At 38.8% G+C, this 25,861-nt stretch overlaps 1 protein-coding gene and 1 non-coding gene across 2 annotated transcripts; both read right to left on the reverse strand.

Moving 5' to 3' along the window:
- Positions 1-1,965: 1,965 nt before the first annotated feature.
- Positions 1,966-13,830, reverse strand: kptn (kaptin (actin binding protein)). Its single transcript, XM_088320910.1, has 12 exons — positions 13,399-13,830; positions 11,547-11,629; positions 11,387-11,471; positions 11,253-11,307; positions 10,071-10,149; positions 9,892-9,965; positions 8,058-8,164; positions 6,951-7,055; positions 5,798-5,861; positions 4,651-4,786; positions 3,390-3,557; positions 1,966-2,180 (listed from the first exon to the last, which is right to left on the reverse strand). The coding sequence occupies exons 1-12, from the start codon at positions 13,598-13,600 to the stop codon at positions 2,019-2,021; spliced, it is 1,320 nt and encodes a 439-aa protein (XP_088177036.1). The 5' UTR covers positions 13,601-13,830; the 3' UTR covers positions 1,966-2,018.
- Positions 13,831-22,278: 8,448 nt separating this feature from the next.
- Positions 22,279-22,350, reverse strand: trnag-ucc (transfer RNA glycine (anticodon UCC)). The gene has a single exon. It is a non-coding gene; the product is annotated as a tRNA-Gly (tRNA).
- Between the last annotated feature and the right edge of the window lie 3,511 nt (positions 22,351-25,861).

Below are 25,861 nucleotides of genomic sequence, written 5' to 3' on the forward strand. Positions count from 1 at the left end.
GCACAAAATTACTATTGGGGGACAAATAACATTAAAAAAGACGATTGAAAACTAAACAACGGAAGAAAAATAAATGCAAAAAAGAATATGATAACCTACTCTGGGTACTTTTGATATTGATTTTTTTTTTAAATTTAGAATTGTCTTAGTCATTGATAACAGTTTATTTAAGCGCGTCCAAGAAATGCACTTACTTGCACGCGTATCATAAACGAGCTGACTAAGGCTGCAATGTCAACACAATTGAGATGTTTTTGACTTTGATTCTAAAACAGTTGTTGCAATAGAAGTATCTTATTTTCGTACTGCACCTCAGCTGCCCTCAGTAGTTGAAGACCCCTGATTTAGAAAGACGAGTGCCCGAAAATGATACGCATCAGTCAGTTTATATGATTTTGTCGTATTTGTATGACTTATGGTGGCACAGCAGCGCAGTGGTTAGCGCGTGCGCAGCACAGTTCTGATGTCATGGGTTCAAATCCAGCCACCAGCCAATCGCAGGGCACACAGGGACAGACAAGTCGCTCGCTCATTCACACCTACGGACAATTTGGACCGGCCAATCCACCTGAAATGCATGTCTGAAATGCGTTTTCAGTTTGCATGTTCTCCTCATGCTTGCGTGTGTTTCCTCCGGGCACTCCGGTTCCCTCCCACATTCCAAAAACATGTATGTCAGGTTTATTGGCTAGTCCAAATTATCTTTAGGCGTGTCCTTCGACTGACTGGAAACCAGTTCAGGGTGTCCCACTGCCCGAAGTTCGCTGGGATGGGCTCCAGCACCCCCGTGACCCTAGTGAGGATAAGCAGTGCAGATGATGGACGGATGCCTTTTTGCGCGATGTGATTTTTTTTGTGCCTATGGTGCAGATTTACTTGCTCTTAAACATGCTGTGCCTTGAAGATTCAATTTTTGTCATTGCTGTTTCTTTAGACATTAGCATCTTCTTTGACGTGTTCAATCTTTCAGAAGTTGTGACACAGCATGTGTCAGACTCTCCGCTTTAACTCTTTTGTGCGTATTTGACTCTGCAAGTGCAGTAGTCCTTAATCTCTTAGTTTTATGAAAATTATTCATTTGAAAATGGGAATTTGTGCCTGTGCTAAGTTTATGGTGTCACTTTGGATTTGTTAGTATTTAGTGCTTCCTTGTGGACATTCTGTGTAAAAAGTCCTTAAAAAAATGTATTTGAGGAAATGTCAGTTTTGACGTTTTAACTGGGCATAGTCCGATTTGAAGCACGGTTATGCAGACATAGACAGGCCAAACCAAGTGGATGAGGAAAGATTGTTTCTGATGTAATCCATAAACCCAAACTACAACATAAATGCTAAAGTTTGTCGTCTAGGAAATTAATTATGTCCAAGTTTAAAGATGTTAGTACACTTTTTTTTTAAAGTATCTATAATTAGATATGTATGTTCACGAGGTAATTGGTAGATGATACGTTTATTCTGCTTGTTCGGTTTTTAATATTGGACACCTGCAAAGCAGATTGCATAGGATGCTAGTATAACATTTTGTCTATTATTTCTCACTGTTTGCAATTTTGACTAGTATGCACTGTGTACAACATTGTTACTATCGGGCAATAATGTTGCTGTTCTTTGATTCCCACACCCTCTATGGCAGATCTGTTCTTAGTAACATATATTTCATAAAAATGGCTTCGGGGAGGGCCTTTGGAACAGATTTGGAAGTTGGGAGTGTGAGGATTCTTTTTATACAGTCCTCTCCTTTTCTCATTGCAGGTTAAAGAAATAATTGATGTCTTCTCTCCTTACTATGTGTCTACTAAACTACAAGCGTATCAAAAGTGGTATGACCTGATAAGTAGATCCTTCCTAGAGTGACTGTATAAAATATCTTTATTTGTTTATTTTGGTTTACCAAATATGATTTCTAAACTAAAGCGAACAAATGTTTTTGAGTGATGGTTACATGTAAGAAATAAAATAAAAAGGTGAAATTATACAGTAGACTTTAATTTGCTTATGAATTCAAAATGCAAACACAGTCAAACAGGAGCTTCTTCAACTGCAACATCTCCCTTGGGGTCCACATTGAATTTTGGGGTTTTCGATCGATTTCTTGACTCTTGCTTGGAATCCACCTTCAGAGCTTCAACCCTCTTTGCGAGACGTTTAAGGACCAGGTCAGCAGTGCTGGTGAGACTATGCTGCAATCAAACCATAGACACACACGTTACTTTCAACAAACATGGAATGAATCAATTAAAGACTTGAAATTGACCATAAGTGTGAATCTGTGTGGTTGTGTACTACATGGACTATGTTTACAGTATTGGACTATTGCCAGTTTTCCGATTATGTAAAGCAGTGTAAACTCGCACTGAAATGCGATTAAAAGGACACCGTGTATCATTTGACCCCTAGACGTTGCTGAATGTTGTCCAACCAAACAAATTCTACAAAGCAAACAAAACAAAACAAAAATACAGTCTACAGATATTCAAAGTGACCAAATTGCAAGATTTGAGTTCTCTTTGTGTGCAAAGGACTGGTGTTCTGCTGAAAGGTCCTACCCTGTTAAAACGTCCTAACAGCAACATATTTGCAATACAAAGTATTACCATGCTCTTTTAGCTTTTTTTGTCAATTCATGAAGGTATACTGGTCTTAATAATTCATTATTAGAATATTTACACATAAATACAAGCAGGTAAGATGTTGATAATGAGTATGATGATTGAATAAACCCTCTTATAAGGGTAGAATATCCCTAATAATTTGTTCATGGAATAAAATGTAGATGCTAGTAGGTAAAACATTCTGACAATTTAAATAACCAACAAATATGTCCTGGCATAACCAGGTGGGATATTGTAAATTACTCCATTTACCCTTGCGTGCATGCTCACTAGGCATTGGTAGGACGTCTAAATGTGTGGGATGGAGTTTCAGAACGCTGGCTCATCTCTGAAGTGCCAAAGGATACTTTGCACAAACAACTACGGTGATGAAGGTGCTGTATCCGAGTATGATCAGGAGGCTTCTGCTACTGGTAACCATGGAAACCAGTACTCTTCATTTCATGAGGGCGAGCAAATCCCTCCACCCCCCCAAAAAAAAAAAAACGCCTGGAGAGAGATGAGGACCGCCAGGCTAATCTTGCCCATGAATGTGACACCTGGGTCTTATAGTGTTAAAGATGATATAGCATTCTTTAGCAGAATGTGCTCTACTTCAGAGATGCCACTGTAGTTGTTATTATCCTCCAGATGACCGTTTAAGTCCAGCTATAGAGTTTCACACTTTTGTGCTGAGTCGGTGAGATAGTCAAATACACAGAGGCAAACGCTACACCCGTGTCACTGTGGCTTGTTATTGCAATCGTAAATCTCTAAATTGGTTTTGGTGCCATCTACCTGCAAGATATGGAGTCCCTTTAGCGTTAGGACAGCGAGCTCTCTCAAACCATCCCCCGTCAGGTCCAGGTAGATGATAGACAGTAGAGGACTTTTAAAACTTCGTCGCCAGGACAACTCAAAATGTCCTCCTCCTGCCTTTGGCTGGAATTTATAACAGAGAAGTTCCTACACAGGTGGATGAAAAACAGGTCGGGTCAGGGGTGACTTGGAGGTTTATCTAGCCCTCTGGTCCATAATTCTAGACCAGAACAGATCTGAACGCAGTGGCACCTCTTCTTACGAGCTTTTTAGCACAAATTGCTGTATAACAAGCAATTTTTCTGTTATTAAATCATTAAAAACTGGTGTTCTCCCGTCCTCCCTACAGCATCCATATATACAAGAGGTAATATTTTAGGCCTGGTCTTATGATGACAATCATTAAGTCGGGCCAGCCGGGCTTCTCTCTCGCCGTATGTTTCCTTCCACTTTTCGGCCACTTTTTACCAGGAAGGACGAACTCTTGAAGCGCATCTTCCAAAACTAAGTTAAACTCAACTTTATTTATCTTTAAAGAGCATATTATTTTATGAAAGGTTTATTTTTTTAGCACAAAACAATACAGTTTACTTATACAAGTCTTAAAACATACTTGTATGAACCATAAACATACAAAATATAGCACTGAAGCAACTAAATCTCTAAAGGCTGCACAGACCGCCATTGCACCAGTATATTGATTTTTAGTATATACGCAGTTAAGTAATTATTGTTTTTTAAGTACACTGTTTTTTAAATATTTTGGGCACGAACTTTTATGAGTATGTTGCTATTTGAGAGCAGTTTTGGTGGGTCGCTTATATGCGATTGAGGCTTATTTGTGAGAATAGCCGATACTTGAAGATGCTTTGGTTTTGCTGGTGATTTTGTTTTTTGGGAAAAAATAAGGTGGGGGGTGTTATATTCTACATTACAGATTTAAACTGCAAAATCATTTTGCTAAATTTGAGGAATTGAAATGTTTTTCTTGATTTGTGTCGCAGCCTGTGGTCCTCAGGTCAGACCAGTCCAGAACCACTGCTATATAACACATCTTTCTGATTACTAAAAACACAACCAAATAGTGGTAGGGGTAGCTGCTGGGCCTGCTCGTGAACTGGAATTTCCTTTGTACAGCAGGGTAGATTTTTGTTAAACTCTAATATAGAAATTTTCGCATTTAGAGACGCTCGTAAAAACAAGTACCACAGTCATTGTGTTTATCTTCCAACTTTCAGACCTGTCCATACGTCCCCAGCAGGACCTCCTTCTGGCCGTCAAAATCCAAGTCGATAACCAGAGCGCAAAGCACCGCATCCCATTGGTCGCTGTCAGCAAGACTTAGCGACTGGGACAAGCCTCTCTCGCTGACATTTCTGGGAAAAAAAACAATGCTACGTTAAAGCTGCTATATTTAAGGTTATTCTCTTTTTACTATTGGACAACAAGAAAGAAGATTGCATAAGATGCCAGTTTGTTATTTTGACTATAATACCTCACTGATGTTGACTATTTTGCACTAGTTACATCATTTAATCATGTTGCTGTTCTTTGATATCCACACCCTTAAGGGCAAATCTGCTTATGTAACCCATGAAATGTAATAAAAAAGGGCTCAGGTAGGACTTTTTGAACAGGTTAGAATATCTGACTGAAGGTTTGGGATCTCCCTTGTTCTCCTTGAAAGTTCAAAATCTATTGATGTCTTCTCTTCTTATTTTGAGCGTCAACCAGATGTTGTATTGGAAAACCGCTGGGTGCCGCTAGGCTGTACTTGCCCCAACAACCCTGGAGGTTAAAGCAGTGTTTTTCAACCACATTTCTTTCATTGAAAAAAATCTCACGGAACACCACCATTGCATCTCTGGTAAAAGTTTATCCACATGACATTTAGCTTCTGCTAGACCACACAGGCACCCAATTTGGATAATGACCCACAGTACAGTACGACAATAAACCAGTGCTTGAAAAACACTGGGTTAAGGGATCCTTAAACCGTGAACTAAACTATAACCTTAACAAAAGCCAAGTGCCTTGGTGTATTTATGTTCCAAGAATTTGCACACCATTTCATCCAATTTCTGCGCCGTTTATCCTCACTAGGGTCACAGGGATGCAGGAGCCTATCCCAGCCATGTTGGTTGCCAGCCAGGGACAATTTGGACCGACATGCAAGTTTTTGGAATGAGGGAGAAAACCGGAGTGCCCGGAGGAAACCCACACAGGGACAGACAGAACATGCAAACTGCACACTGGGTGGCCGGGTAACTGGAATGGAAATTTGGACCTCTGCACTGTGGGGCTACGCGCTAACCACCCATCCACCGTGCCGCCCACATCCACGTTAAATAACAGCAAAAACATCATCCATAAGATTCAATCATCACCTGTAGACAACTGCCATCTCTATTGTGCTTGTTACTAGAAGGTTGTAACCCTCCACTTCAAAATCTGGGAAGAAATAAAACACATTTTAATACTTACACTACTTCAATGCTCATTTTGATTTCAATAGTGAAAGAGAAATCTGTGTATTAGTCCTTTCTGTTTTTGACTGGGCGGATCAATCCAATTGCCGATGTTATCGATACTAAGCAAGTTAGGGGGTTAGTGGATTGTAAGATTACACACACATTATAACTTTCAACTTTAATCCAATAATCTGTACACTAAATTTGACCTGATGACTTTATTTTATAATTATTGTGCAATTAAAGGTATGTTAGTTGTTGACATTGTTATACAGTATATGGATTTTTGTTTCATTGTTGATTTTTTTTGAGGTTTCACTCTCTTGACTTTTGTTTTGAAACACTTGTTACAGTAGAAGTGTTGTATTTATATATTGTTAAAGGTTTTTACATTGTTATTATTATTTGCACCTTTTGACTTTATTTCCAAAATACTGTGCAATGGAAAGTATGACAGTTATCTCGTTGACATCGTTATACTGTATTTGTATTTTGGTTTGACTCTCTTGACTTTTGTTTTGAAACTGTTGTTGTAGTAGAAGTATTTTATTTTTAGACTTAAATATTGACTTGTACCTTTCACCGTTTCACTGCTTCACAAATTTTCCTCTTGCATTATGTTCGGCATTCTGATTGGCTAAACAGTCCCTACTTGCTTGGTAGAAAAAACAAGTGTTTACAGGTACAATACAGAGTACTTTTATTTGTTCACAGAATACTTGGGCACGTAAAGAGGGTTTGTTTTTCAGTTTCAATGTATAGTAGAGTATATAATTGAGTCATAATTACTACTTCACAGATTTTGCCTACCACGGGTTCTTTTTGGTTCACTGCACTGACTCATTATCCTCAAAGAGGGCAGCAGAGTATTAATAACAAGTAGTATTTGCACACCTGTATCAGAACTGCCACATCTCCCATTATTATATATTTCAGTGTGTTCTATATGGTTTTCTGTTTTCTTTCTGTTTAGCATTATTGCAGAGAAATCCTTTTCATTGTATGTTTTTCAGTGATGATCAATTGAAATGGTTGGGAAGAAAAATGTACAAAGAGTTTGATGAAATACTTTTTTCTCCACTAGGTTGTTCTGGATCTCCCTGGTAGTTAAGTGGGAAGAGAGACACGATGGAGATCGGGCTGTCAAACTGAACACGCCAGGTCTGTAAAACCTCTGTTGAAAACACAATACAGTGTATCAATACACAAAAATCCTACAATTCTTACACTTCACAAGTCACAAAAATGTCAAATATATTTCTTGAGTATCAATACAAACTTGCATGCATTCGGTCATGAATAACATTCTGATGCTGATAGTGCGGTCCACCAATCATAAACACTTAAGTCTGTTCGAAAAGAAAACCATCGCATATTTCCACTCGACTCTTCTGGAATCTCAAACTTTTCTTTTTTTGGGGGCCCTTTTAGGTAACCGCACAGGAAGATGCGAAAGCTATGCTTTCAGATAGAGGGATCAACTAGCTTCAGAGAGTAGAATAATTAGGACCAATCCAGCCATATATAGAATGTATAAATAAACACATACAATTATATACCATACAAATATATCATGTATTACCAAATATTATATCTAGTATATTAATTTATTTGTGTATTTTGTCATTTATTTTATCATTTCTTTATTTCTTTATATATTTTGCTATATATTTGGCACAACCAAATTTTATTCAAATGAAGAAGCGTCCCAGTTGCCTGAGCTTTTCAATCATTGGTTGATCAGTATTACTGTTCAACCAATAGATAGATAGATAGATACTTTATTCATTCCCAAAGGGAAATTCACATTTCCAGCAGCATCCCTGAGCTGAGAACAATAGGTGAAAAGCTTAGCCATTATGACCCGCCCCCTAATTTGAACAAGTCAAGTCATGTTTATTTGGATAGCCCTTAATGCTCTGCAAATGGTAAATGGTCTGCATTTATATAGCACTTTTCAAGTCACAGTGCTTTACAATGTGCTTCACACTTTGTATGTTTTTCAGTGATGATCAATTGAAATGGTTGGGAACAAAAATGTAGTTGGGAACAAAAATGTAGTTACACACTAACTAACTGATAGCAGCGTCAGCCAGGCCGGATTCAATTCCTTGGCGGGCCTGATCCGCCTGTTTGACACCCCTGCTCTCTAACACTAAATTTAGTACTGCCTTACCTGGCCCGTGCTGTTTGACCAGAGCCAGTCCAACGCAACCATTTTGGCAACCGAATGCAGAAAGTCTTCGAACTCCGGGTATGCATAACATGTCCATCCATAAAACACTGTCAGGATGGAAGAGACACAACTTTAAAATAACTAATGTGAAGCCGGGTAAAAAAAGGAAACAATTGTAAATCGCTATGAATGACACCAGTGTTTCCCATCGAATTTTGTGCATTGTAACTCATTGTAATTCATATCATTGTGACATCTGAAACACACAAAGAAATTAACATTAGTCTCTGGTATCTGTTGTTAAACCACTGGCGGTTTAGTGGTTAGAATTTGGCGCTCTCGCTGCTGCAAACTGGGTTCGATTCCTGTTGCATTCAACATCAAATTTTGAGCTGAGAAAAAAACGAGACAAGATTTTATACTCATTTCTAATCAAAAATTAGGGGTGCGCGTTATGCACGCCATTAAATACGCTATATTTAAAAATACTATATTTTTAATAAAACAAGTTTATAAGAAAGACTTTGGTGGGACCAATTAAACGCTGGGGGCCTGCCAGGATCTTCCTATTGCAAACAACAATATACATTTATTATCATTTATCCATTTACACACCTGTATCGGGACAAACAAAAACAAAACTAGGAACGCACCACATTTTCGGCACCGAAAGTTTTTCTGCCCAAAATCAACCAAATGGCATATTCGGTTTTACCCTATAGAAAAACAAAACTGGTAAAAAAAAAAATCCCCCTCAAGAACGACTATTAGTGTGGATGAGCCACCCTCAGGTCCCTTTTCTCACATGGTTGGTCTGTGCCCTGCCATAATGTTAAATAATTTGATTATTATGTCATCTACTTCCCATTAACCACGAAAAACTAGAGATTATAGTATTCACTCTAAAAATCAGAAATATCCCAAAAATATGTACAAAGGCTGCCCTACTTACGAATGAGACGATTGTTCGTAAGTTGAATTTGTTCTTAACTTGCTTCAGTGCTATATAGTGTATGGGATTTTTGTTTAAGGTTTATATAAGTATGTTTGAGGCTTGTATAAGTAACCTGTATTGTTTTGTACTAAAAAAAATAAACGTTTTATAAAATAATATGCTCTATAAAGATAAAGTTGAGTTTAACTTACTTTTGGAAGATGCGCTTAAAGAGGTCCTAAGTGCCCAAAAAAAACCTTCCGACCATTTTCTCAACCGCATCAAGGTTGCTTATTCCACTTTCATTTCAAAAGAAACGGATTGTCTCTTCTCTACATGTTACACCAACCATATTGAATGGATGCACGAGATATTAACCAGTAAAAGTGTTTTGTTTTTGTTTTGTTTTTTCAGTTTTTGAGGGGGTTGGGGAGGATGGGGCTACTCAAAGCAGCAAGATAACTGACAATTATGCAGGCTCCTTCTAGGTGAGGTTTATGTCATGTAAAATAGCTGCAAATTTCTTGACCTATGTATTAAAAAAACACGCATTTATATCATATTTTTACTATTCAAATTCACATTTATGTTTAGTTAATTAAGTTGTTTAAATTCACAAAGGGGTGCAAAAATAATACACAATGTCTTTTCAAGCACTTAAATGTCTTTTTGTTGTTTTATGTGAAGATGAATCTAGTAATAGGCCTGTCAAATATTTATCATTTTATAAAAGACCCTTTTCATCAAGTGCATGCAAAATTTTTATTGATAGATTTATGGATTTTTAGAGGGTTGATTCTTTTTTTTTCCTGTCCAAGCGTTTCACATTTGCCGTTTCGGACCCCAGTTTTCATGTTGGCGCACCCCTCAAGAAAACAAATTAAATGTAGACCGACTAACTTGCTCGGCAACTGCTGGAGCTCTGGGAAAAGTATCTCGACCAGCTGCTCTTCAAATTGGTGGAGTGAGGCGTTCTGTTGAAAACCAAAGTTTTGTGATTGGTTAAGAAAGCTACGTGACAAAATATTGGCTCGTTCTCTGAAAGTACCACACCTCCATAACTCATCCCAAACACAAACCTCCTTGTAAAGGTGAATCCTCTGATCGTGACCACTGAGCAAAAACACTGTCTCTTTGCTTCCATCATCACTCTGAACTCTGACAAAGAAGAGATACATTTATGAGATCTAGCAAGAAAATGAATATACAACAGTTAACTTATTTTTTTAGACAACAAGGCGCACCTAAGAACCCCAGTTTAGTCAGAAACTTGAAAGTGCGCCTTATAAGCCAGTGTGCCTTTATATATATATATATATATATATATATATATATATATATATATATCGCAGAATACGTCTGATAAAATTGGAACTGCATACAATAATTATAAATATACATAACAATAACAAATTGCTAAACATCATTGGCTTAAATTGCATATATGTATATATTTTTGGTTTGAACAATTTTATTGACACTATTAACAGCAAATAAACAATGTTATTATATTGGATGGAATAGAATTTGACCTAAATTGGTACAAATAAGATGCAAGATAGCATTAGAGATAACCTCATTATCACACTATTATTACTCATGGTGCCGGCAACACTGATTTGCATAGTGCATTCCGATAGGTTCAACGGTCCCATCACTTCTTCACCAACAAATGTTAGAGAATGGAGAAAACAAAGTATTTCAACAAAACACTATACAGGCTTGTACACACACATACTAATCCAAGAGGTTATTGACGCACAGCTCAAGAAGTGAAGAGAGAATTTATCCTTTCAGAATGCACTATGTAAATCAGCGTTGCAGCACAGAGAGTAGAAATAGTGTGATCATGGGATAAGCTCGAATGCCATTTCATGTCATCTGTACCGCTGGTGGTCTAATGATAGAGTGACGTAGCTCTTGTTGTCACTCCTCTGATTCGATCACCATAGCATAAAATGTTTTTATTATTGCATTACATTAATGCATTAAAATTAATATGTACCCGTACACATATAGTCTCTTGGCTGCGGCTGCATCGGGTCAGATGCAATCGACATTTCGTTCTGTGTACATTGTTACACAGAATGACAATACAAGGAAATTATTATTATTATTATTATTATTATTATATAACCTCTTACTGTAGTCTTACTTTCACACGCCTAGTGGTCCGGTGCGCTTCATGTATGAAAAATATTTTTGGGGAGTGCCCTTTATAATCCGGTGCGCCTGATAGAGCGGAAATTATGGTGACTTACTCTGTGTGGTATAGCTGGAAGGGTGTAAATTGCAACTCCAGATTTAGGCAACTTTCTGTCCAGAAATGTATAGACACATGTGTTTATGAAGCATCGAGGAGATAAAGACATTCAATGGCCACAGGTAGACTTACGTGCAATAGATTCCAGGTTAAACTCTGAGCCAGGCTCATAGTCACAGTAAATATTCAAGAAAGGAGTGGCCTTGTCACCAGAGTCCTGTTGAAAGATCAGACTGATGAAATAATTCCAGTCGAGTAAACATCTGTATGTTTTCTTAATTGCTTAATTTACCTTTATGAATGTGATGCCCACCACAAGGCCTCGCTTTGGCGAGGACTTGTTGAATGCATCGATTGATACAATTTCTGCATCAACTAGGTCACCAAAAAGAAAGAGGAACATAAAAAAATGCCTTTTTGTTATTTAAAGGGACAGCAGTGTTTCCCATACATAGAAAGATTCTGGCGTTCTGCCAGGGTTTTATTGGTCTCGACAGGGTCTAATAAACTTGTATTATATAGATATAGATATATATCTATATATTACATAAATGCTAAGTTCATCAAATAACTTTTAGATTTCTCATTATATACAGTGGAGAAAATAAATCATGGAGGGGTCTGAAATTTTCAGCGTAGGTGCATGTCCATTGTGAGAGACAAAAAACTAAAAAGGAAAATCCAGAAACCACAATGCATGATTTTTTAATGATTTATTTGAATAATATAGCTGCAAATATGGATTTGAACACTTAAGAAAATGAATTTTAATATTTGGTACAGTAGCCTTTGTTTGCTATTACAGAGGTCAAATGTTTACTATGGTCTTTCACCAGGTTTGCACACACTGCACGAGGGATCTTGGCCCACTCCTCCACACAGATCTTCTCTAGATCAGTCAGGTTTCTAAGCTGTCACAGAGAAACACGGAGTTTGATGTCCCTCTAAAGATTTTCGATCAGGTTCCGGTCTGGAGACTGGCTGGACCATGCTAGAACCTTGATATGCTTCTTACAGAGCCACTCCTTGGTTTTCCTGGCAGTGTGCTTCGGGTCGTTGGTGTATTGAAAGACCCAGCTATGACTTATTTTCAATGATCTGACTGAGGAAAGGAGGTTGTTCCCAAAGATCTCACAATAAACGGCCTCAGTCACCTTCTCTTTAATGCACTGCACTCATCCTGTCCCATGTGCAGAAAAACACCCCAACGCATGATGTTACCACCCCCATGCTTCAAAGTAGGGATGGTGTTCTGCGGATTTTACTCTTCATTCAAACACGTTTAATGGAGTAATGACCAAAACGTTCTATTTTGGTCTCATCTGACCACAAAACTTTCTCCCATGACATGCCTTGACATGTGCTGGTTTAAGCAGGGGAACCTTTCGTGCCATGCATGATTTCAAATCATGACGTCTTAGTGTATTACCTACAGTAACCTTGGAGAAAGTGGCCCCAGCTCTTTTCAAATCATTGACCAACTCCTGTCGTGTAGTTCTGGGCTGATTCCTTACCTTTCTTAGAATCATTGAGACCCCACGAGGTGATATCTTGCCCCACCCCGATTGAGATTGACCATCATGTTTAGCTTTTTCCATTTCTAATGATTGCTCCAACAGTGGACCTTTTTTCACCAAGCTGCTTGGCAATTGCTCCGTAGCCTTTTCCAGCCTTGTGGAGGTGTACAATTTTGTCTCTGGTGTCTTTGGACAGCTCTTTGGTCTTCGCCATGTTACAAGTTTAAGTCTTACTGATTGTATGGGGTGGACAGGTGTCTTTATGCAGCTAACAACCTCAAACAGGTGCATCTGATTCAGGATTATACATAGAGTGCAGGTAGACTTCTAACGGGCAGACTAACAGGTCTTTAAGGGTCAGAATTACAAATAGATGATACACAGGTGTTCAAATACTTATGTGCAACTGTATGACACAAAGAAATTGTTTGAAAAAAATCATGAATTGTGATTTCTGGATTTTTATTTTTAGTTTATCTCTCTCACAGTCGGCATGCACCTACAATGAAAATTACAGAACCCTCCCTGATTAGTATCAGTTTTTGTACCGTTCCTTAAACTGATTGACATTTTTAATTCATTATTATTTTAAGTATTGTAGCTGTGGAAAATTAAATGTGACTGTACCTGGTATGTAGGTGAACTGAACTTCTTTGGCCACCGGTCTTATTTTCTGTTGCAATTCTTGATAGGTGAAGCTAACCACTTTCCCTTTGAGCGTAGCCGCAAGCAACTCTTGCTCCCCGGCTTGACAAAGTCCATAAATGTTACTCTGCGAAGGAAAGCGACTAAAACTGTCTTCTGCGAACGGATATAACTCTCCGAACATGATGCACAACGCCAATTAACAGGTTTTCACAAAAAACAGTGAGGTTGTGACTTCATTTTTTTGCCCATTTTTTTCCACAATTCCATCGTTTTGATAGTTAACAAGTACAGTATTCAAAATTATTAACAAGTACAGTGTTTAAAAAAACATAAAGACAAAAACCGGGTATAACGTTTAATATGACACAAGTTCTTGTTTATATCGCTCTTTTTCCGGTGTTTCTTCTTCGTCTTCTTCCTAGGGATGTGTCTTCCGCGAACGATGAGGCTTTATGAGCCGACTCTTGGAAGTGAACGACGGGGGCCGGCTCATCGGGAGCCGGTTCCCGCTCAAACGCTTTTTTTCCTTTTGTAATTAGTTGATATGCATTTTTAGTGGATTTCACGTTGTTGGCTTTACATTTGTGAGTATGTAAAACTGGGTTTGGCCGTTATTTGAAGTCAGGGCCCGCATTGGGTTAGAAATTTTGGCTAAGGGGCCAATCCTTCAAAAAGATCCCATTTTTATAGTTCTTTAGATTTGTTTTCAAATAGATTGAGTTCATCACTTTGATTCAGAAACACAATTACAGCAAAATAAAATTTGAGGTTACCGTTTTAAGTACTAAATTTGTAGGATTACACAATTTTTTTTTGTAGTATTTCTGTCGTAATAGTTATGTAGCTGAATTTATAGTATTTCTGTTGTAACATTTTTGTGGTAGTATATTTGTATCATGGTATTACTGTAGTGGTATTTTTTAGTATTAGATGTATTTTTGAAGTATTTCCATTGTAGTGTTTGCAGTATAAATGTAGTTTTATTTTTAACCTATTTCTGCAGTGTTATTCTTGTAATATTTCCTTAGTAGTATTTCTCTATTTTTTTGTAGTATTTACATAGTTTATTTTTTGTAGGACATCTGTAGTCTTTTTATAGTATTTCTATTGTATTATTTATGTGTTAGTATTTTTGTACTATAGTATTACTGTAGTGGTACTGTATATTTGTTGCATTTCCGAAGAAGTATTTTTGTCATATCTCTGTGGAAGTACATTTGAAGTATTTCCTTATATTTCATTTTTTTCCTAAAATATGTAGCATTTCTTTATTATTTTTGTCGTATTTCCTTAGTAGTATTTTTGTAGCATTTGTTTGGTATTTTTGTAATATTACTGTAGTATTTTTCTTGTAGTATTTCTGTTGTATTTCTATAGTATTTTTTTCTTTTCAGAATGAAGCAAAAATAATACATTCCATCCCTGTTTTTATGCACTATATTTGACATTTGGTTTTGCAGTAATTTTATAGTATTTTGGTAGTATTTTGTCGTAGTACTTTTGTTGTAGGCACAGAAAGGGACATTGAGGACGCCGAAAAAAATGTTTTTATTAGTACTCCATTTTTTTACTATTATGTATATTTCAACCATTTCCGTCGGTGGGCTGGACAAAAAAGCTTAACGAGTTACATATGGCCTGCAGGCCATGGTTTGCCTATCCCTGATGTTAAAGTTTCAAATTGTTATGTATTTTTATAAACACACACATCCAGTCCAGCATACAATTACATCTGGCCCGTGAAATAATTTTATTTACTTTCATTATAATGGCCTGGCTCTATGAAACGCTGATCACTCTCAAATTACAGATCCCACAATGCAGCGCTTCAGTGTGCCGCCACAAGATTTCCCAAAAATGTTTCTGCAATCCATCCAGTTAGCTGTGGCCTGTAACCTTTAAAAACTAGGTCCGGACAAATAAGTTCAAAACAAGGGGGTTTAATAGTAAGTCTTTAGTGTCAGGAAGCAGAGACGTGACGTCCGGGGACAGACTTCTATATATCACAATGTGATCGAAGGCTAAATGGAGAAAAGCAGGGTGACTTTTCTGTTGCTGTGGATTACGCGGACCCTCACAATGGCCGAGCAAAATGTTGATTTGTAAACAGAGCCTTACAAAACCGAGGAGAGGCTGAATATTGACATTGCCTGTAAACCCGTATGTCTTCTTTGTGAAGGTTGTGTCGCCTTAATTTAGGAATTTAATGTAAAACAGCACTCCAAGACAAAACATCAGAGTAAGCTGAAAAACCCAAATGAAGAGCGGAAGATACAGAAAGTTAAAGAGTTAAAGAAGAATATGAGGATCCAGCACATGTTTTTCACCAAAGCAAAATTCCCACCGTGAAAAGCAATTTTTTTAATTTATATTTCCGTTTTTTTTTTTCATATTCTGAATCTGTATAGTTTTGACAGGAGATATTTTTATTGAGAGCAAAGTTTTCTAAGATATATAATGTTTAAGTTTGTTTATTCTAGAATAATATTCCTGACAGTTATAAATTCATATTTACGTTTTTTAAAAAAGTCAAGTTTTAGTGTATTCATTAAATATTTATTCTGTTTGGCCCGCAACCAAAGGTGTGGTTTGAGTTTTGAATTGACTTTGCACCTCTGCTACTGTACAATGTATGATATCCGACCACTGGGTGACACTGTAACACACCTGTCAACCTTACCCAATTGTTCCTTATGAATCACCTAAATTATTAAGCGATTAAAAAAAAACTTTCAAACACAGGCGTCACATATTTGTAGAATGTAAATAAAGATAATTTGTGTACTAGATAAACAGCAAAAATAATTATTTCAGCATCTTTCTAAGTTATTTCCCAACTTGTAAATTCTGTGTTGGTTATTATATGTAGCAGTGTATTTAACAAAATGTTCCGCTACAAAAATTGTTAAACGGCGTACACAATTGGAAATGATCAAAAAACATATAAAATGCGAGGAAAAGGTACGGAACTGTCATTATCCTAATAAGAGCTCCTGCTTTTATCTATCCATCCATCCATTATCTGCACCGCTTATCCTCAGCAGGGTTGCGAGGGTGTTGGAGCCCATTCCAGCAATCATCGGGCAGGGGGAGGGGACACCTTGAACTGGTTAGGGACAATTTGTCTGGCCAATTAACCTGACATGCATGTTTTTGGAGTGTGGGAGGAAACCGGAGTGTCAAGACCAGAACGGAGACAGGACCCACTCGCATAATGTTTCTTACAGTTTTATTGGGAAGAAAGGAAAGGAGCGCACACACGATCCAGAGATCGCTGGTCGCAGAGAGTAGGTTGCTCAGACGCGGAAGTGGGACTTCCGTGGCAAACGATGGCGGTGTCGGGAACAGAAATAACTGGTCAGCAGCCGGGATAGAAGAGCAAAAACGTGATCGGGATCGGTAACGAGTCCAAAGCCAGTAGAGGAGAGTAGACGTGGTCGATATAAAAAATGGTCGTAATTCGGGACAGGAGAGCAGACGTGGTCTAGCTCAAAACAGATCGTAAAGGGAGACTAACAGGAGCAGAAAACAGGCGGAAAAAAAACTTGCCGTGTAAAAACAGAGATTCGCAGACAGACCGACAAAAAAGGGACTGACAGGACAGAGTTTAAATACTGACAGGGAGCCAATCTGTCAACAAGCTGCAGCTGGCGCCACATGGGTGCCATGGCAACCATGACAGAAGCTGGCGCCACACGGGCGGGGCCAATTGGGCGCCATGGCAACCGTGACACGGAGTGCCTGGAGGAAACCAAGACAGGTACAGGGAGAACATGCAAACTCCACATGAGGAGGTTCGATCCCATGACCTCAGAACTGTGCCGCGGATGCGCTTACCACTCCCGCCATGCTTCTTCCTTTTACTTTTATTTTTATTTTTTCCAAAAGTTGTTTGCTTTCTTAAAGTTATGCTTTTACCTTATTTCTAATCCCTATAAGAAATTTAATTTCGACCCCGATTTTTATGCATTGGCTGCACTAACTTGCTTTTAAAGGGACACTGTGCAACATTTGGTCACAAGATCATGCGGTGACGCTGAAAATGAGTGCTACAGAGTACAGGGAATAATAAAAACTACAACGACTCAAAGAGTCCAGACTGCACTATTTTTCCTTCTATCTTTTGCCCATCCTTCTACGATGATTTTGGCTTTTGGAGTACCAGTAGCAGCAAGATGGCAAACAAGCATGTCAGCTCCCTCTAAGATGAATAGAAATTTCTTTACCTACGAGTAATTTAAAAAAAATCATGGAAGTATTTTTGCTTATTATTCAATGATTATTTAATGATTGAGCCACTAAACATTACACAGGGTCCCTTTAACATGTGTGTTTATTTATTATTTACTGAGATGGTCACTGTAGACTTAAGACAAATTATAAAACTAAATCTAAGTTAATTTTTTTCATGTTAAGTCTTTTTTCATAAATCACCTTTTAAAACTTTTTTTAATGCAAAATAAGAAAATAACACCCCACATTTTATATATTTTTTGTGAAATAGATTTTAAAATCATGAAAACATTATTTAAAAAGTGGGGTGCATAGTTTGTGGTGTCGTTTAAAAGTTTCAAATTAAATACTTTCTATATTAAGTGTGTTTTAAAAATGCCCAACTGAGTTCAAAGAGCCTTTATATATTTTTCCACAGGGCCTCAAATCTTTTATCTTACAGTTAACATCGGCCATAAAGCACATTACGCTAAAGGGAAAGAGTTGGGAGGGAACAGAATGTTATCACGCACGGTCATGGTTTTCATTCATACCAGGCTGAAACTGGTGAAAATAAGAAAAAAGGGCAGTCCAAATGCCAACCCAAACACCCAAAAAGATAAGAAAGAATATTTTATTCAAGTGTGTCTAAGAATTTCACATCCTTGCACGCGCAACAAAAGGAGCTGCAATGATGATTTCAGCCAAATGATTGCATCAGCAAGTAGTCCATATTTGAAGTTCCATACAACAACTTGAAGTATTTCTTGAGGTTGTCATTGGACATTTTGTAAAGTTGACGTAAGCATACTGACATCGGCATTCGGGTGGTTGAAAATAATTATTTTGTAGTAGTTTCTTTTTACCACTAGGTGGTGCTAACTAATACACAATGTCCTATAAATCACAAAAGCTGGTCATAGACTTTCAACGAGCGTTGCATCTCCACTTGTTATCCTGTTAGCGTTCATTCTAGTGTGTGAGCAAATAATATTTATAATCTTTATTGTTCATCTGACCCGAGGTACTGTATCCACCTTTTAATTCATTTTAAACTGCTCGTATTATAACTGCTTATTGTGACCTTTGCAACAATCATTTGTTTCTTGCCTATGTTCAATTGAATGCACCCTAGGGACAGCTGAGGTGCCCGCGCACCTGTTCCGGAAATAGCTCACCAGTGCTGGGTTATTGTGATTGTCTAGTAAAATTATTATTTTTTTTCGAGGTAGACTGAGTCTATTTACCCCAAGCATGTCCAAAGGCCAGCCCAGACAGTTATGATACGTGATCAAAATTTTACTGGCCTGTGTGGCCTGCTAGTAATGTTACTTTTTCACCAGATGATGGCAGTAGCTCTTTGGCCACCTTGCCTTTGGCTTTCTGTGAGAATTTCAACCCACCCCATTTCCGAAACGGACGTGTAAATAAAAAACGGAAAGTTGACTGTGAGGTCTGCGACTGCCAAGTTTGCCAAAAGACTTTGACTGTTTTCAAAGAATATAATATCAAGTGGCACTGCCCGACAAATCATGCTGACTAGGACAAGCTAACTGGAATTTGTTATTGCAACATCCATTTTGGCCTGGTCATCCTGGAAGGGGGATTACCTTCTCAAGGTGTCTTTCTTTTTCCTCATGTTGAGGTTTTTGAGTTTTTCCTTGCCCTCATGTAGGATTTAGATCAGGAGATGGTGACATAATAGTTTGTAGTTTGCAATAATCCGTGGTCTGTGCAGACCTTTGAGACTCCTTGTGATTAAGGGCGTCCCAAATAAACATGACTTGACTTGAGTTTGAGTTACAGATAATAAATTGAATTCTACATTTAAAAGGCGTCAACGATTGAAGGAAACTCACCCTTGAATTAAACACAGTTCTCGTGCCCTTCAAAATCCCGATCATTTCTTTATTTCATTTTCGACCTTCTTATCCTCACTAAGGGATGTAGAGTGAGAGGAGACACCCTGGACCTCATATGTCCATGTCAAGGTCCGCGGGCCAGATGTAGCCCGCGAGAAGGTGTTCTATGTCCCCTGTGATGATCTTTAGACATTATTTCATCATACGCAAGGAATCTATTTTTGTTTTTTTCTCTATGAAGAAAGTGTCATTTTTGGTTAATAGATTCAAGTCACGTTGATTTGTATAGCCCTTAATCACAAAGGAGTCTCAAATGGCTGCACAGACCATAGACTATTGCAAACTACAGACTATTATTCCACCATCCCCTGATCTAATACCTACATGAGGGCAAGGAAAAACTCAAAAACTTCAACATGAGGAAAATGAAGAAGACTGCACATGAGGTCATCCCCTTCCAGGATGACCAGGCTGCAATGGATGTTGCAGTAACAAAAAACACACAGATATTGTCAACAGGAAATATTGGTCATTCATAAGCTGTAAAATAGAAGCGTGTTTTAAGCTTAGATTTAAAAATTTCCATGGAGGTTGCAAATCGAATATCAGAGGGCAGAGCATTCCACAGCACCAGGGCCAGAATGGAGAACGCTCTCAAACCTGCGGATCTCTTCTTGGCTCTTGGGATCACTAGTAGACCAGCATTTTCAGAGCGAAGGCTCCGTACCGGAACATAGGGGGGAATTAAATCTGAAAGCTATGAGGCGGCAAGTCCTTGCATGATTTTGTATACTACCAAGAAAACCTTAAAATCACATCTGAAGCTAACAGGGAGCCGATGCAGGTTAGCTAAAATCGGAGTAATGTGATCAAACTTTTTTGTCTTAGTTAAAAGCCTCGCTGCAGCATTTTGTGCCAGCTGCGGGCTCTTGATTTTGGCCATCAGGGGACCGGAGAGTAGTACAATACAGCAATCTAGAAAGAATCTGCTGGACTCAACTGTGGAAATGTGGAGGCCTGAGATAATAAGATGGATGTCACTTATCTTCTTGCGCCTCAACCCTGAAAACACCGAAATAATAATTATCGGTCCACCTAAATGCAGTGACTTGTTCTCTGAATATTCTTTCCCTTTATTCAATTACATTTCAATTGAATTATATATATTTTTTTTTAAGTTTAGTTGAGTGAACGAAGAAGAGTGGTCATCAATATTTTTTCTTTGAAATAAAATTAGCCCACTTTTGCTAAAATAGAAATTATAGTATACTGACGGTTCCTTGAATACTAGTGCCTAGCATCAATCCTCTCAATTAAATAATTGGAAACCTTGAAAATGAACGCACATAATAAACCACAAAAATACAGAGAACATACTGAGCTTCAGCAGTTAGCTGTTAGCTTAGTTATCTGTATTGTCATTGCTTAAGGTGGCGCTAGCTTTGATTAACACAACATTTTCAACTACCTTTGCTCAAAGCCTCAAAGTGTAATATTTGACCACTAGATGGCACTGTGTGGTCCGGTTCGAGCAATAGTCAGTGATATACAGCAGAGCGTGTCGGCAGGATAACGGACAAACATGGTGTCAACCTAAGTAGGGATTCCACGGTGTAAAATAAATACAAATTCCTCGACCTATTATATTTCCATATAATTTAACATTGGTATGAGTTCAATTATTTTTGCCTAGTATTCAAATCAGTGTTTTGTTTTGTTTTCTGGATGAAAGTTTGTTGTACTACTAGGCACTAAACAACAGCTAAAACACAGATGCTGTCACCAGCTGCTTTAGCATTAGTAACTAACTTTGACAACTAGCTTTTAGAACCAGAACAGATGGTAGACCCAAACGCGTAACATTTCACAATAAACCTTATTGCGGAAGCTGAGAAGTCAGGTATGGGAAAGTAAGCGCCAGCAATCCGGCGATCGCTGGCCAGGAGGAGCAGGGTGGTCGAAGGAAGGAAAAAGTCAGGGAGCCGGAGACGATCGGGAAGCCGCGGGAAGACAAGCAGGATACATGTAAGGACGGGACAGAAGGGAGCCAGAGTCAAATAGTGCTTGCCTTGAATGTGCAGAGGTTTGCTGACGGACTGACAAGGAGTGAATGGAAGGGCTGAGTTTAAATAGGAGGGGAACCAATCAGGCAATGAGCAGCAGCTAGCGTCAAATGAGCAGCACAGGGTCATCGTGACACTAGCATTAGCATCTTGTGTTGCTCCATTACAACATTAGAAAAGTGAATACACTGCACATAAATCATGTTTTTATTATAAGTATTATCTTTCTTTGATTTTGTGCTGTCATCAGCTTGAACTGAGCTCATCTTTAACTTTAGCAGTTCGCTGTTAGCTTTACTATTCTCTAGCATTGCTTTAGGGGTCGCTAGCTGCAACTAGCTTTAGCAGCTTCTTTCATTTTCAACATTTCATCAGTCTGGTCTTTGGCTTGTAGTCAATTTTTTGATTTGGCCCTCCGTCCATTTGACTTAGGCACCCCTGCCCTATGAAATGAAATGATCTGCATTTATATAGCGCTTTTCAAGTCAATGACTTCCCAAAGCGCTCTACAGTGTGCTTCACATTTCCCAATATCGGCCTTGTATTGCAGCCATGTAAGACGCTAACCTGCTTATTGGGGGTATTAGGGGTTCACTGTCTTACCCAAGGACACTTCGACATGTAACACGGACAAGCCGGGATTCGAACTGGGATCCCTTGATCCCAAGACGAGCGCTCTGACTCCTGAGCTACTACCGCCCAAAATAATTTTGCCATAAACCTGCATTAGCTGGGAATCGAACCCAGGTCAGCTGCTTGGAAGGCAGCTATGCTAACCACTATACCACTAATGCTTCACAGGGGTCTCCAACGTGGTGCCCGCAGGGAAAAGTGTGCCCCTTAAAGACAGCTGAGGAGCCCGCGAATCTGTTCTGAAAGAAGTGCTGCGTCATTGTGTCTTAAGTAAACCTACTTCCAACTGTTTATCTGGTAATAACATAGTAATAACACAGTAATAACAAGAAAAGTATTTATCTTAGAAATGCATATCAAACTGGGTGCCCAACGTGTTAATTAGTAACAAAAAGAAGCTCTCGGGTTGAAAAATGTTGTACACCCCTGCCCTAGACTGATTGCCAGCCGAACACAGGGCACACATAGACGTATAACTTTTCACTTTGCAAGTTTTTTGATTGAATTTGTGTCTTTTAGTTTCCTTTATCAATCAAATGACACATATAATAATTGCTTTCTGTTGACTCAATAGAATCAGGTGTACATTGGTTGTGGGGGGCAATGCAGATGGAGGTGAGGCCTGGCTATCTGTTGTTCCATATTAAGACAGTTCAGAGGTGACAGTATGTTACAGCCCCCACTTCTCCTAATCCCACTTGATAATCCATCTACAGGATTACTGTCCCTTGTAATCACTCATCCTCCATACAGAAACACCTCAGCTCACAATGCAACTCCTTACTCGGAACGCTCCAACCCATGGACATGTACACTACTGTTCAAAAGTTTGGGGTCACCCGCACGATTTTGTATCTTCTGTGAAAAAGTCACACTTTTAATCGTCAAAGGAGTTGTCCAATGTCTATGTTCTTTTGCCTGTTTTAATATCTTCCTTTTGTTGGCCACTCTCAGACGTTGCTTCTTCTTTGCAACTATGCCTTGAAGGACAGCATCTCAGAGTCGCCTGTTCACTATAGATTCTATGCGGCCACTATTTAACCAACATGCTAATTGAGGCCTTGTAATGCCATTATTTCTCAAAGTGAAGACTCTAATGAACTTTTCCTCTTGCTTGGTTGTGTCTCTCACTTTTCTTTCTACTCTAGTCACAGCCTGTGTGTGAGTTCTCTAAAGGGAGTAGTACACACCGTTGCGGGAGATCTTGAGCTTTTGAGGAATTTCTTGCATGGAAAAGTTCGATTTCTTGACGAGAATAAACTGTTGAGTTCCACATGAAAGTTGTCTTAAGGTAATTTCTAATTGACCTCAAACCTTTCAACGGGAGTGTACCCGACAGAGACATGTCCATAAAATTGAGGTCAGAGTAACTTTTGTCACTACAATCACTGTCTGTTTCAGAACTGGCCTCACATGTTGTGTTAATGGAATTCCCCATTTTGAAAAAGTTTTGTTTCTTCAATGACGTCACACTTCTAGAGGACACGAGCAAAAACTTTAAGACTACATTTCTAAAAGTCCCCCGGGATGCGGAATGTTTTGCAACCTATTAGGGTAATTGTGGGGAGGAACACAACACTTTTTGTGCTTAATTAAAACAAAATTTGTTTGAAAATACCTTTGAATCAGTGAAAAATACAATAAAAATATGTTTGGACTCCAAAAGGGGGTTGGGTGCTTGACTAGTATCAATCTATGCTGAGCTGCTGGTGGCACCTGCTTTGCACAGAAGAGATTACCGAGCATTCGTGCGTGTTCGTGTACGAGTGTGTTGCTCGTGTGCAACGTTGTGCGTTTGTGTTGTTTGCGTGCATGTGAAATTGTGCGTGTGCGTGTATGCAGCAAGTGAGTGATTGGGACTGACAGCGGCTTGTGAATTGCTGGCTGGCATGCAGATTTAGCCGACCTGCTTTAGAAGCTTTAATCTGGATTAAGTGCAGCAGTGTGTCAGTGGGGACTGCAAACTGGATCCTTCCCTCATCTTCTCCCTGCCCCTTCACCTGCTTCCTACCTTCATCTCCACCTGTCTTCCTTCCTTCCTTCCTTCCTTCCTTCCTTCCTTCCTTCCTTCCTTCCTTCCTTCCTTCCTTCCTTCCTTCCTTCCTTCCTTCCTTCCTTCCTTCCTTCCTTCCTTCCTTCCTTCCTGTCTGTTTTTTTCTCTTCTCTTCTTTTTCTTCTCTTCTCTTCTCTTCTTATTTTCCTTTTTCATCTGTCCGTCTCTTTTTCTCCTTCTCTCCTTCTCTCTTTCTCTCTCTCTCTATTCACTATCTTCATGTACTTTCCCCAAATACCTGTCAACTTGTCCATTTCCCTTTGTATTATTAATCTATCGATCATTTCAAATAGTGTATGCCGTATAAAAAAAAAAAGTACAGGTTTTTTTAATATACTGGATGTTCCAAAAGTCTTAGGCACATTTTGACATTGCTCATCTCAGAATCTATTAAGCATACAAAACCTATCTGGTAAATTTATAAAATTTGGAATCACAATTTTGACATGGAATGTTCAAAGATGCTCTATGTGAGAACTATTGGTCACACAACACACATCAAATTTTTGCCAAACAATGCATTGCATTGTCAATGGTTTAACCACTTCTGTTATTTGTGCCTTCAGCTCATCAACTTCTCTTAAGGGAGCACATAAACCAATCCTTTAACATATCCCCACAAAAAGAAATGGCACGGTGTGAGATCTGGAGATTTGAGATGGTCATCAATCTGCCCAAAACATCTGTCTGGCAGTCTAACCTTAAGGCTCCAGTGTGATGGTGCCCGATCCTGTTGTAGAATGAAGTCATCAGACTCTTTCTCACTCAATTCATCCGTGAATCAGTTTTCCAGCATGTTGAGGTATGAATCACCATTGACTGTTGCTCTTTCAAAGAAGAGCGGTCCATAAACAGCTTTCTTCGCTGTAACACTAAACACGGTCACCTTTAGAATATCTTGCTGATGCTCAAGAAGTTCATGTGGGGTCTCAGTACCCCATATGAGAGTGTTACTGTTTACATAGAAAGTTGCCTCATCGCTAAAAAAAAGACAGACGGCAAATCCCTCATCTTCCATCTTCTGTTGCATTGTAATGCAAAAGTCAGAACCAGCTAGTTTATCCATGTACTTCAAAAGTTGGACTACCTGTAGCTGGTATGGCATCATGTGCAGTCTTCTTCTTGAGACCAGCCAAACAGTTGTTGTAGACACCAAAGTTCCCTATACTGGCTCTTCTGATGGATTTGTGGGGTTATACTGGAAAGCAGTTCCAACTTGTTCAATTACATCTTACGAAGTTGAGGGGCGTCCCGTTCTTTTAGCTCAGCATAACCTATTTGTTATGAATTTACCATGCAGTCTCAGTATGGACTTCCTCTATAGTGGCTCCTTTCTGAATCTCATTTGCCAAATGCACGTCGAACAACAGTCCATTTTTTAGTTTTTTGCAAATTAAGCACACAAAAGAAAAACGCAAATTATGTGTCTGAAAATAAATAAGAAAATTAAAATGTCATGATTACCGATGTGAATCACCTGTGCCCGCTCATTTGGCGCCAACCACTGCGGGCTCTGATTGGCTCCCTGTCCCTAATAACACTCAGTCCTGTCAATCTCCTGTTGTCAGTCCATCTGCAAACCTCTGTTTTTACAAGGCAAGCCTTTTTCCACCCTGACT

The sequence above is a fragment of the Urocampus carinirostris genome, chromosome 17, assembly GCF_059441175.1.
Source record: "Urocampus carinirostris isolate Australia breed hairy pipefish chromosome 17, RoL_Ucar_1.0, whole genome shotgun sequence".
Lineage (NCBI taxonomy): Eukaryota > Metazoa > Chordata > Actinopteri > Syngnathiformes > Syngnathidae > Urocampus > Urocampus carinirostris.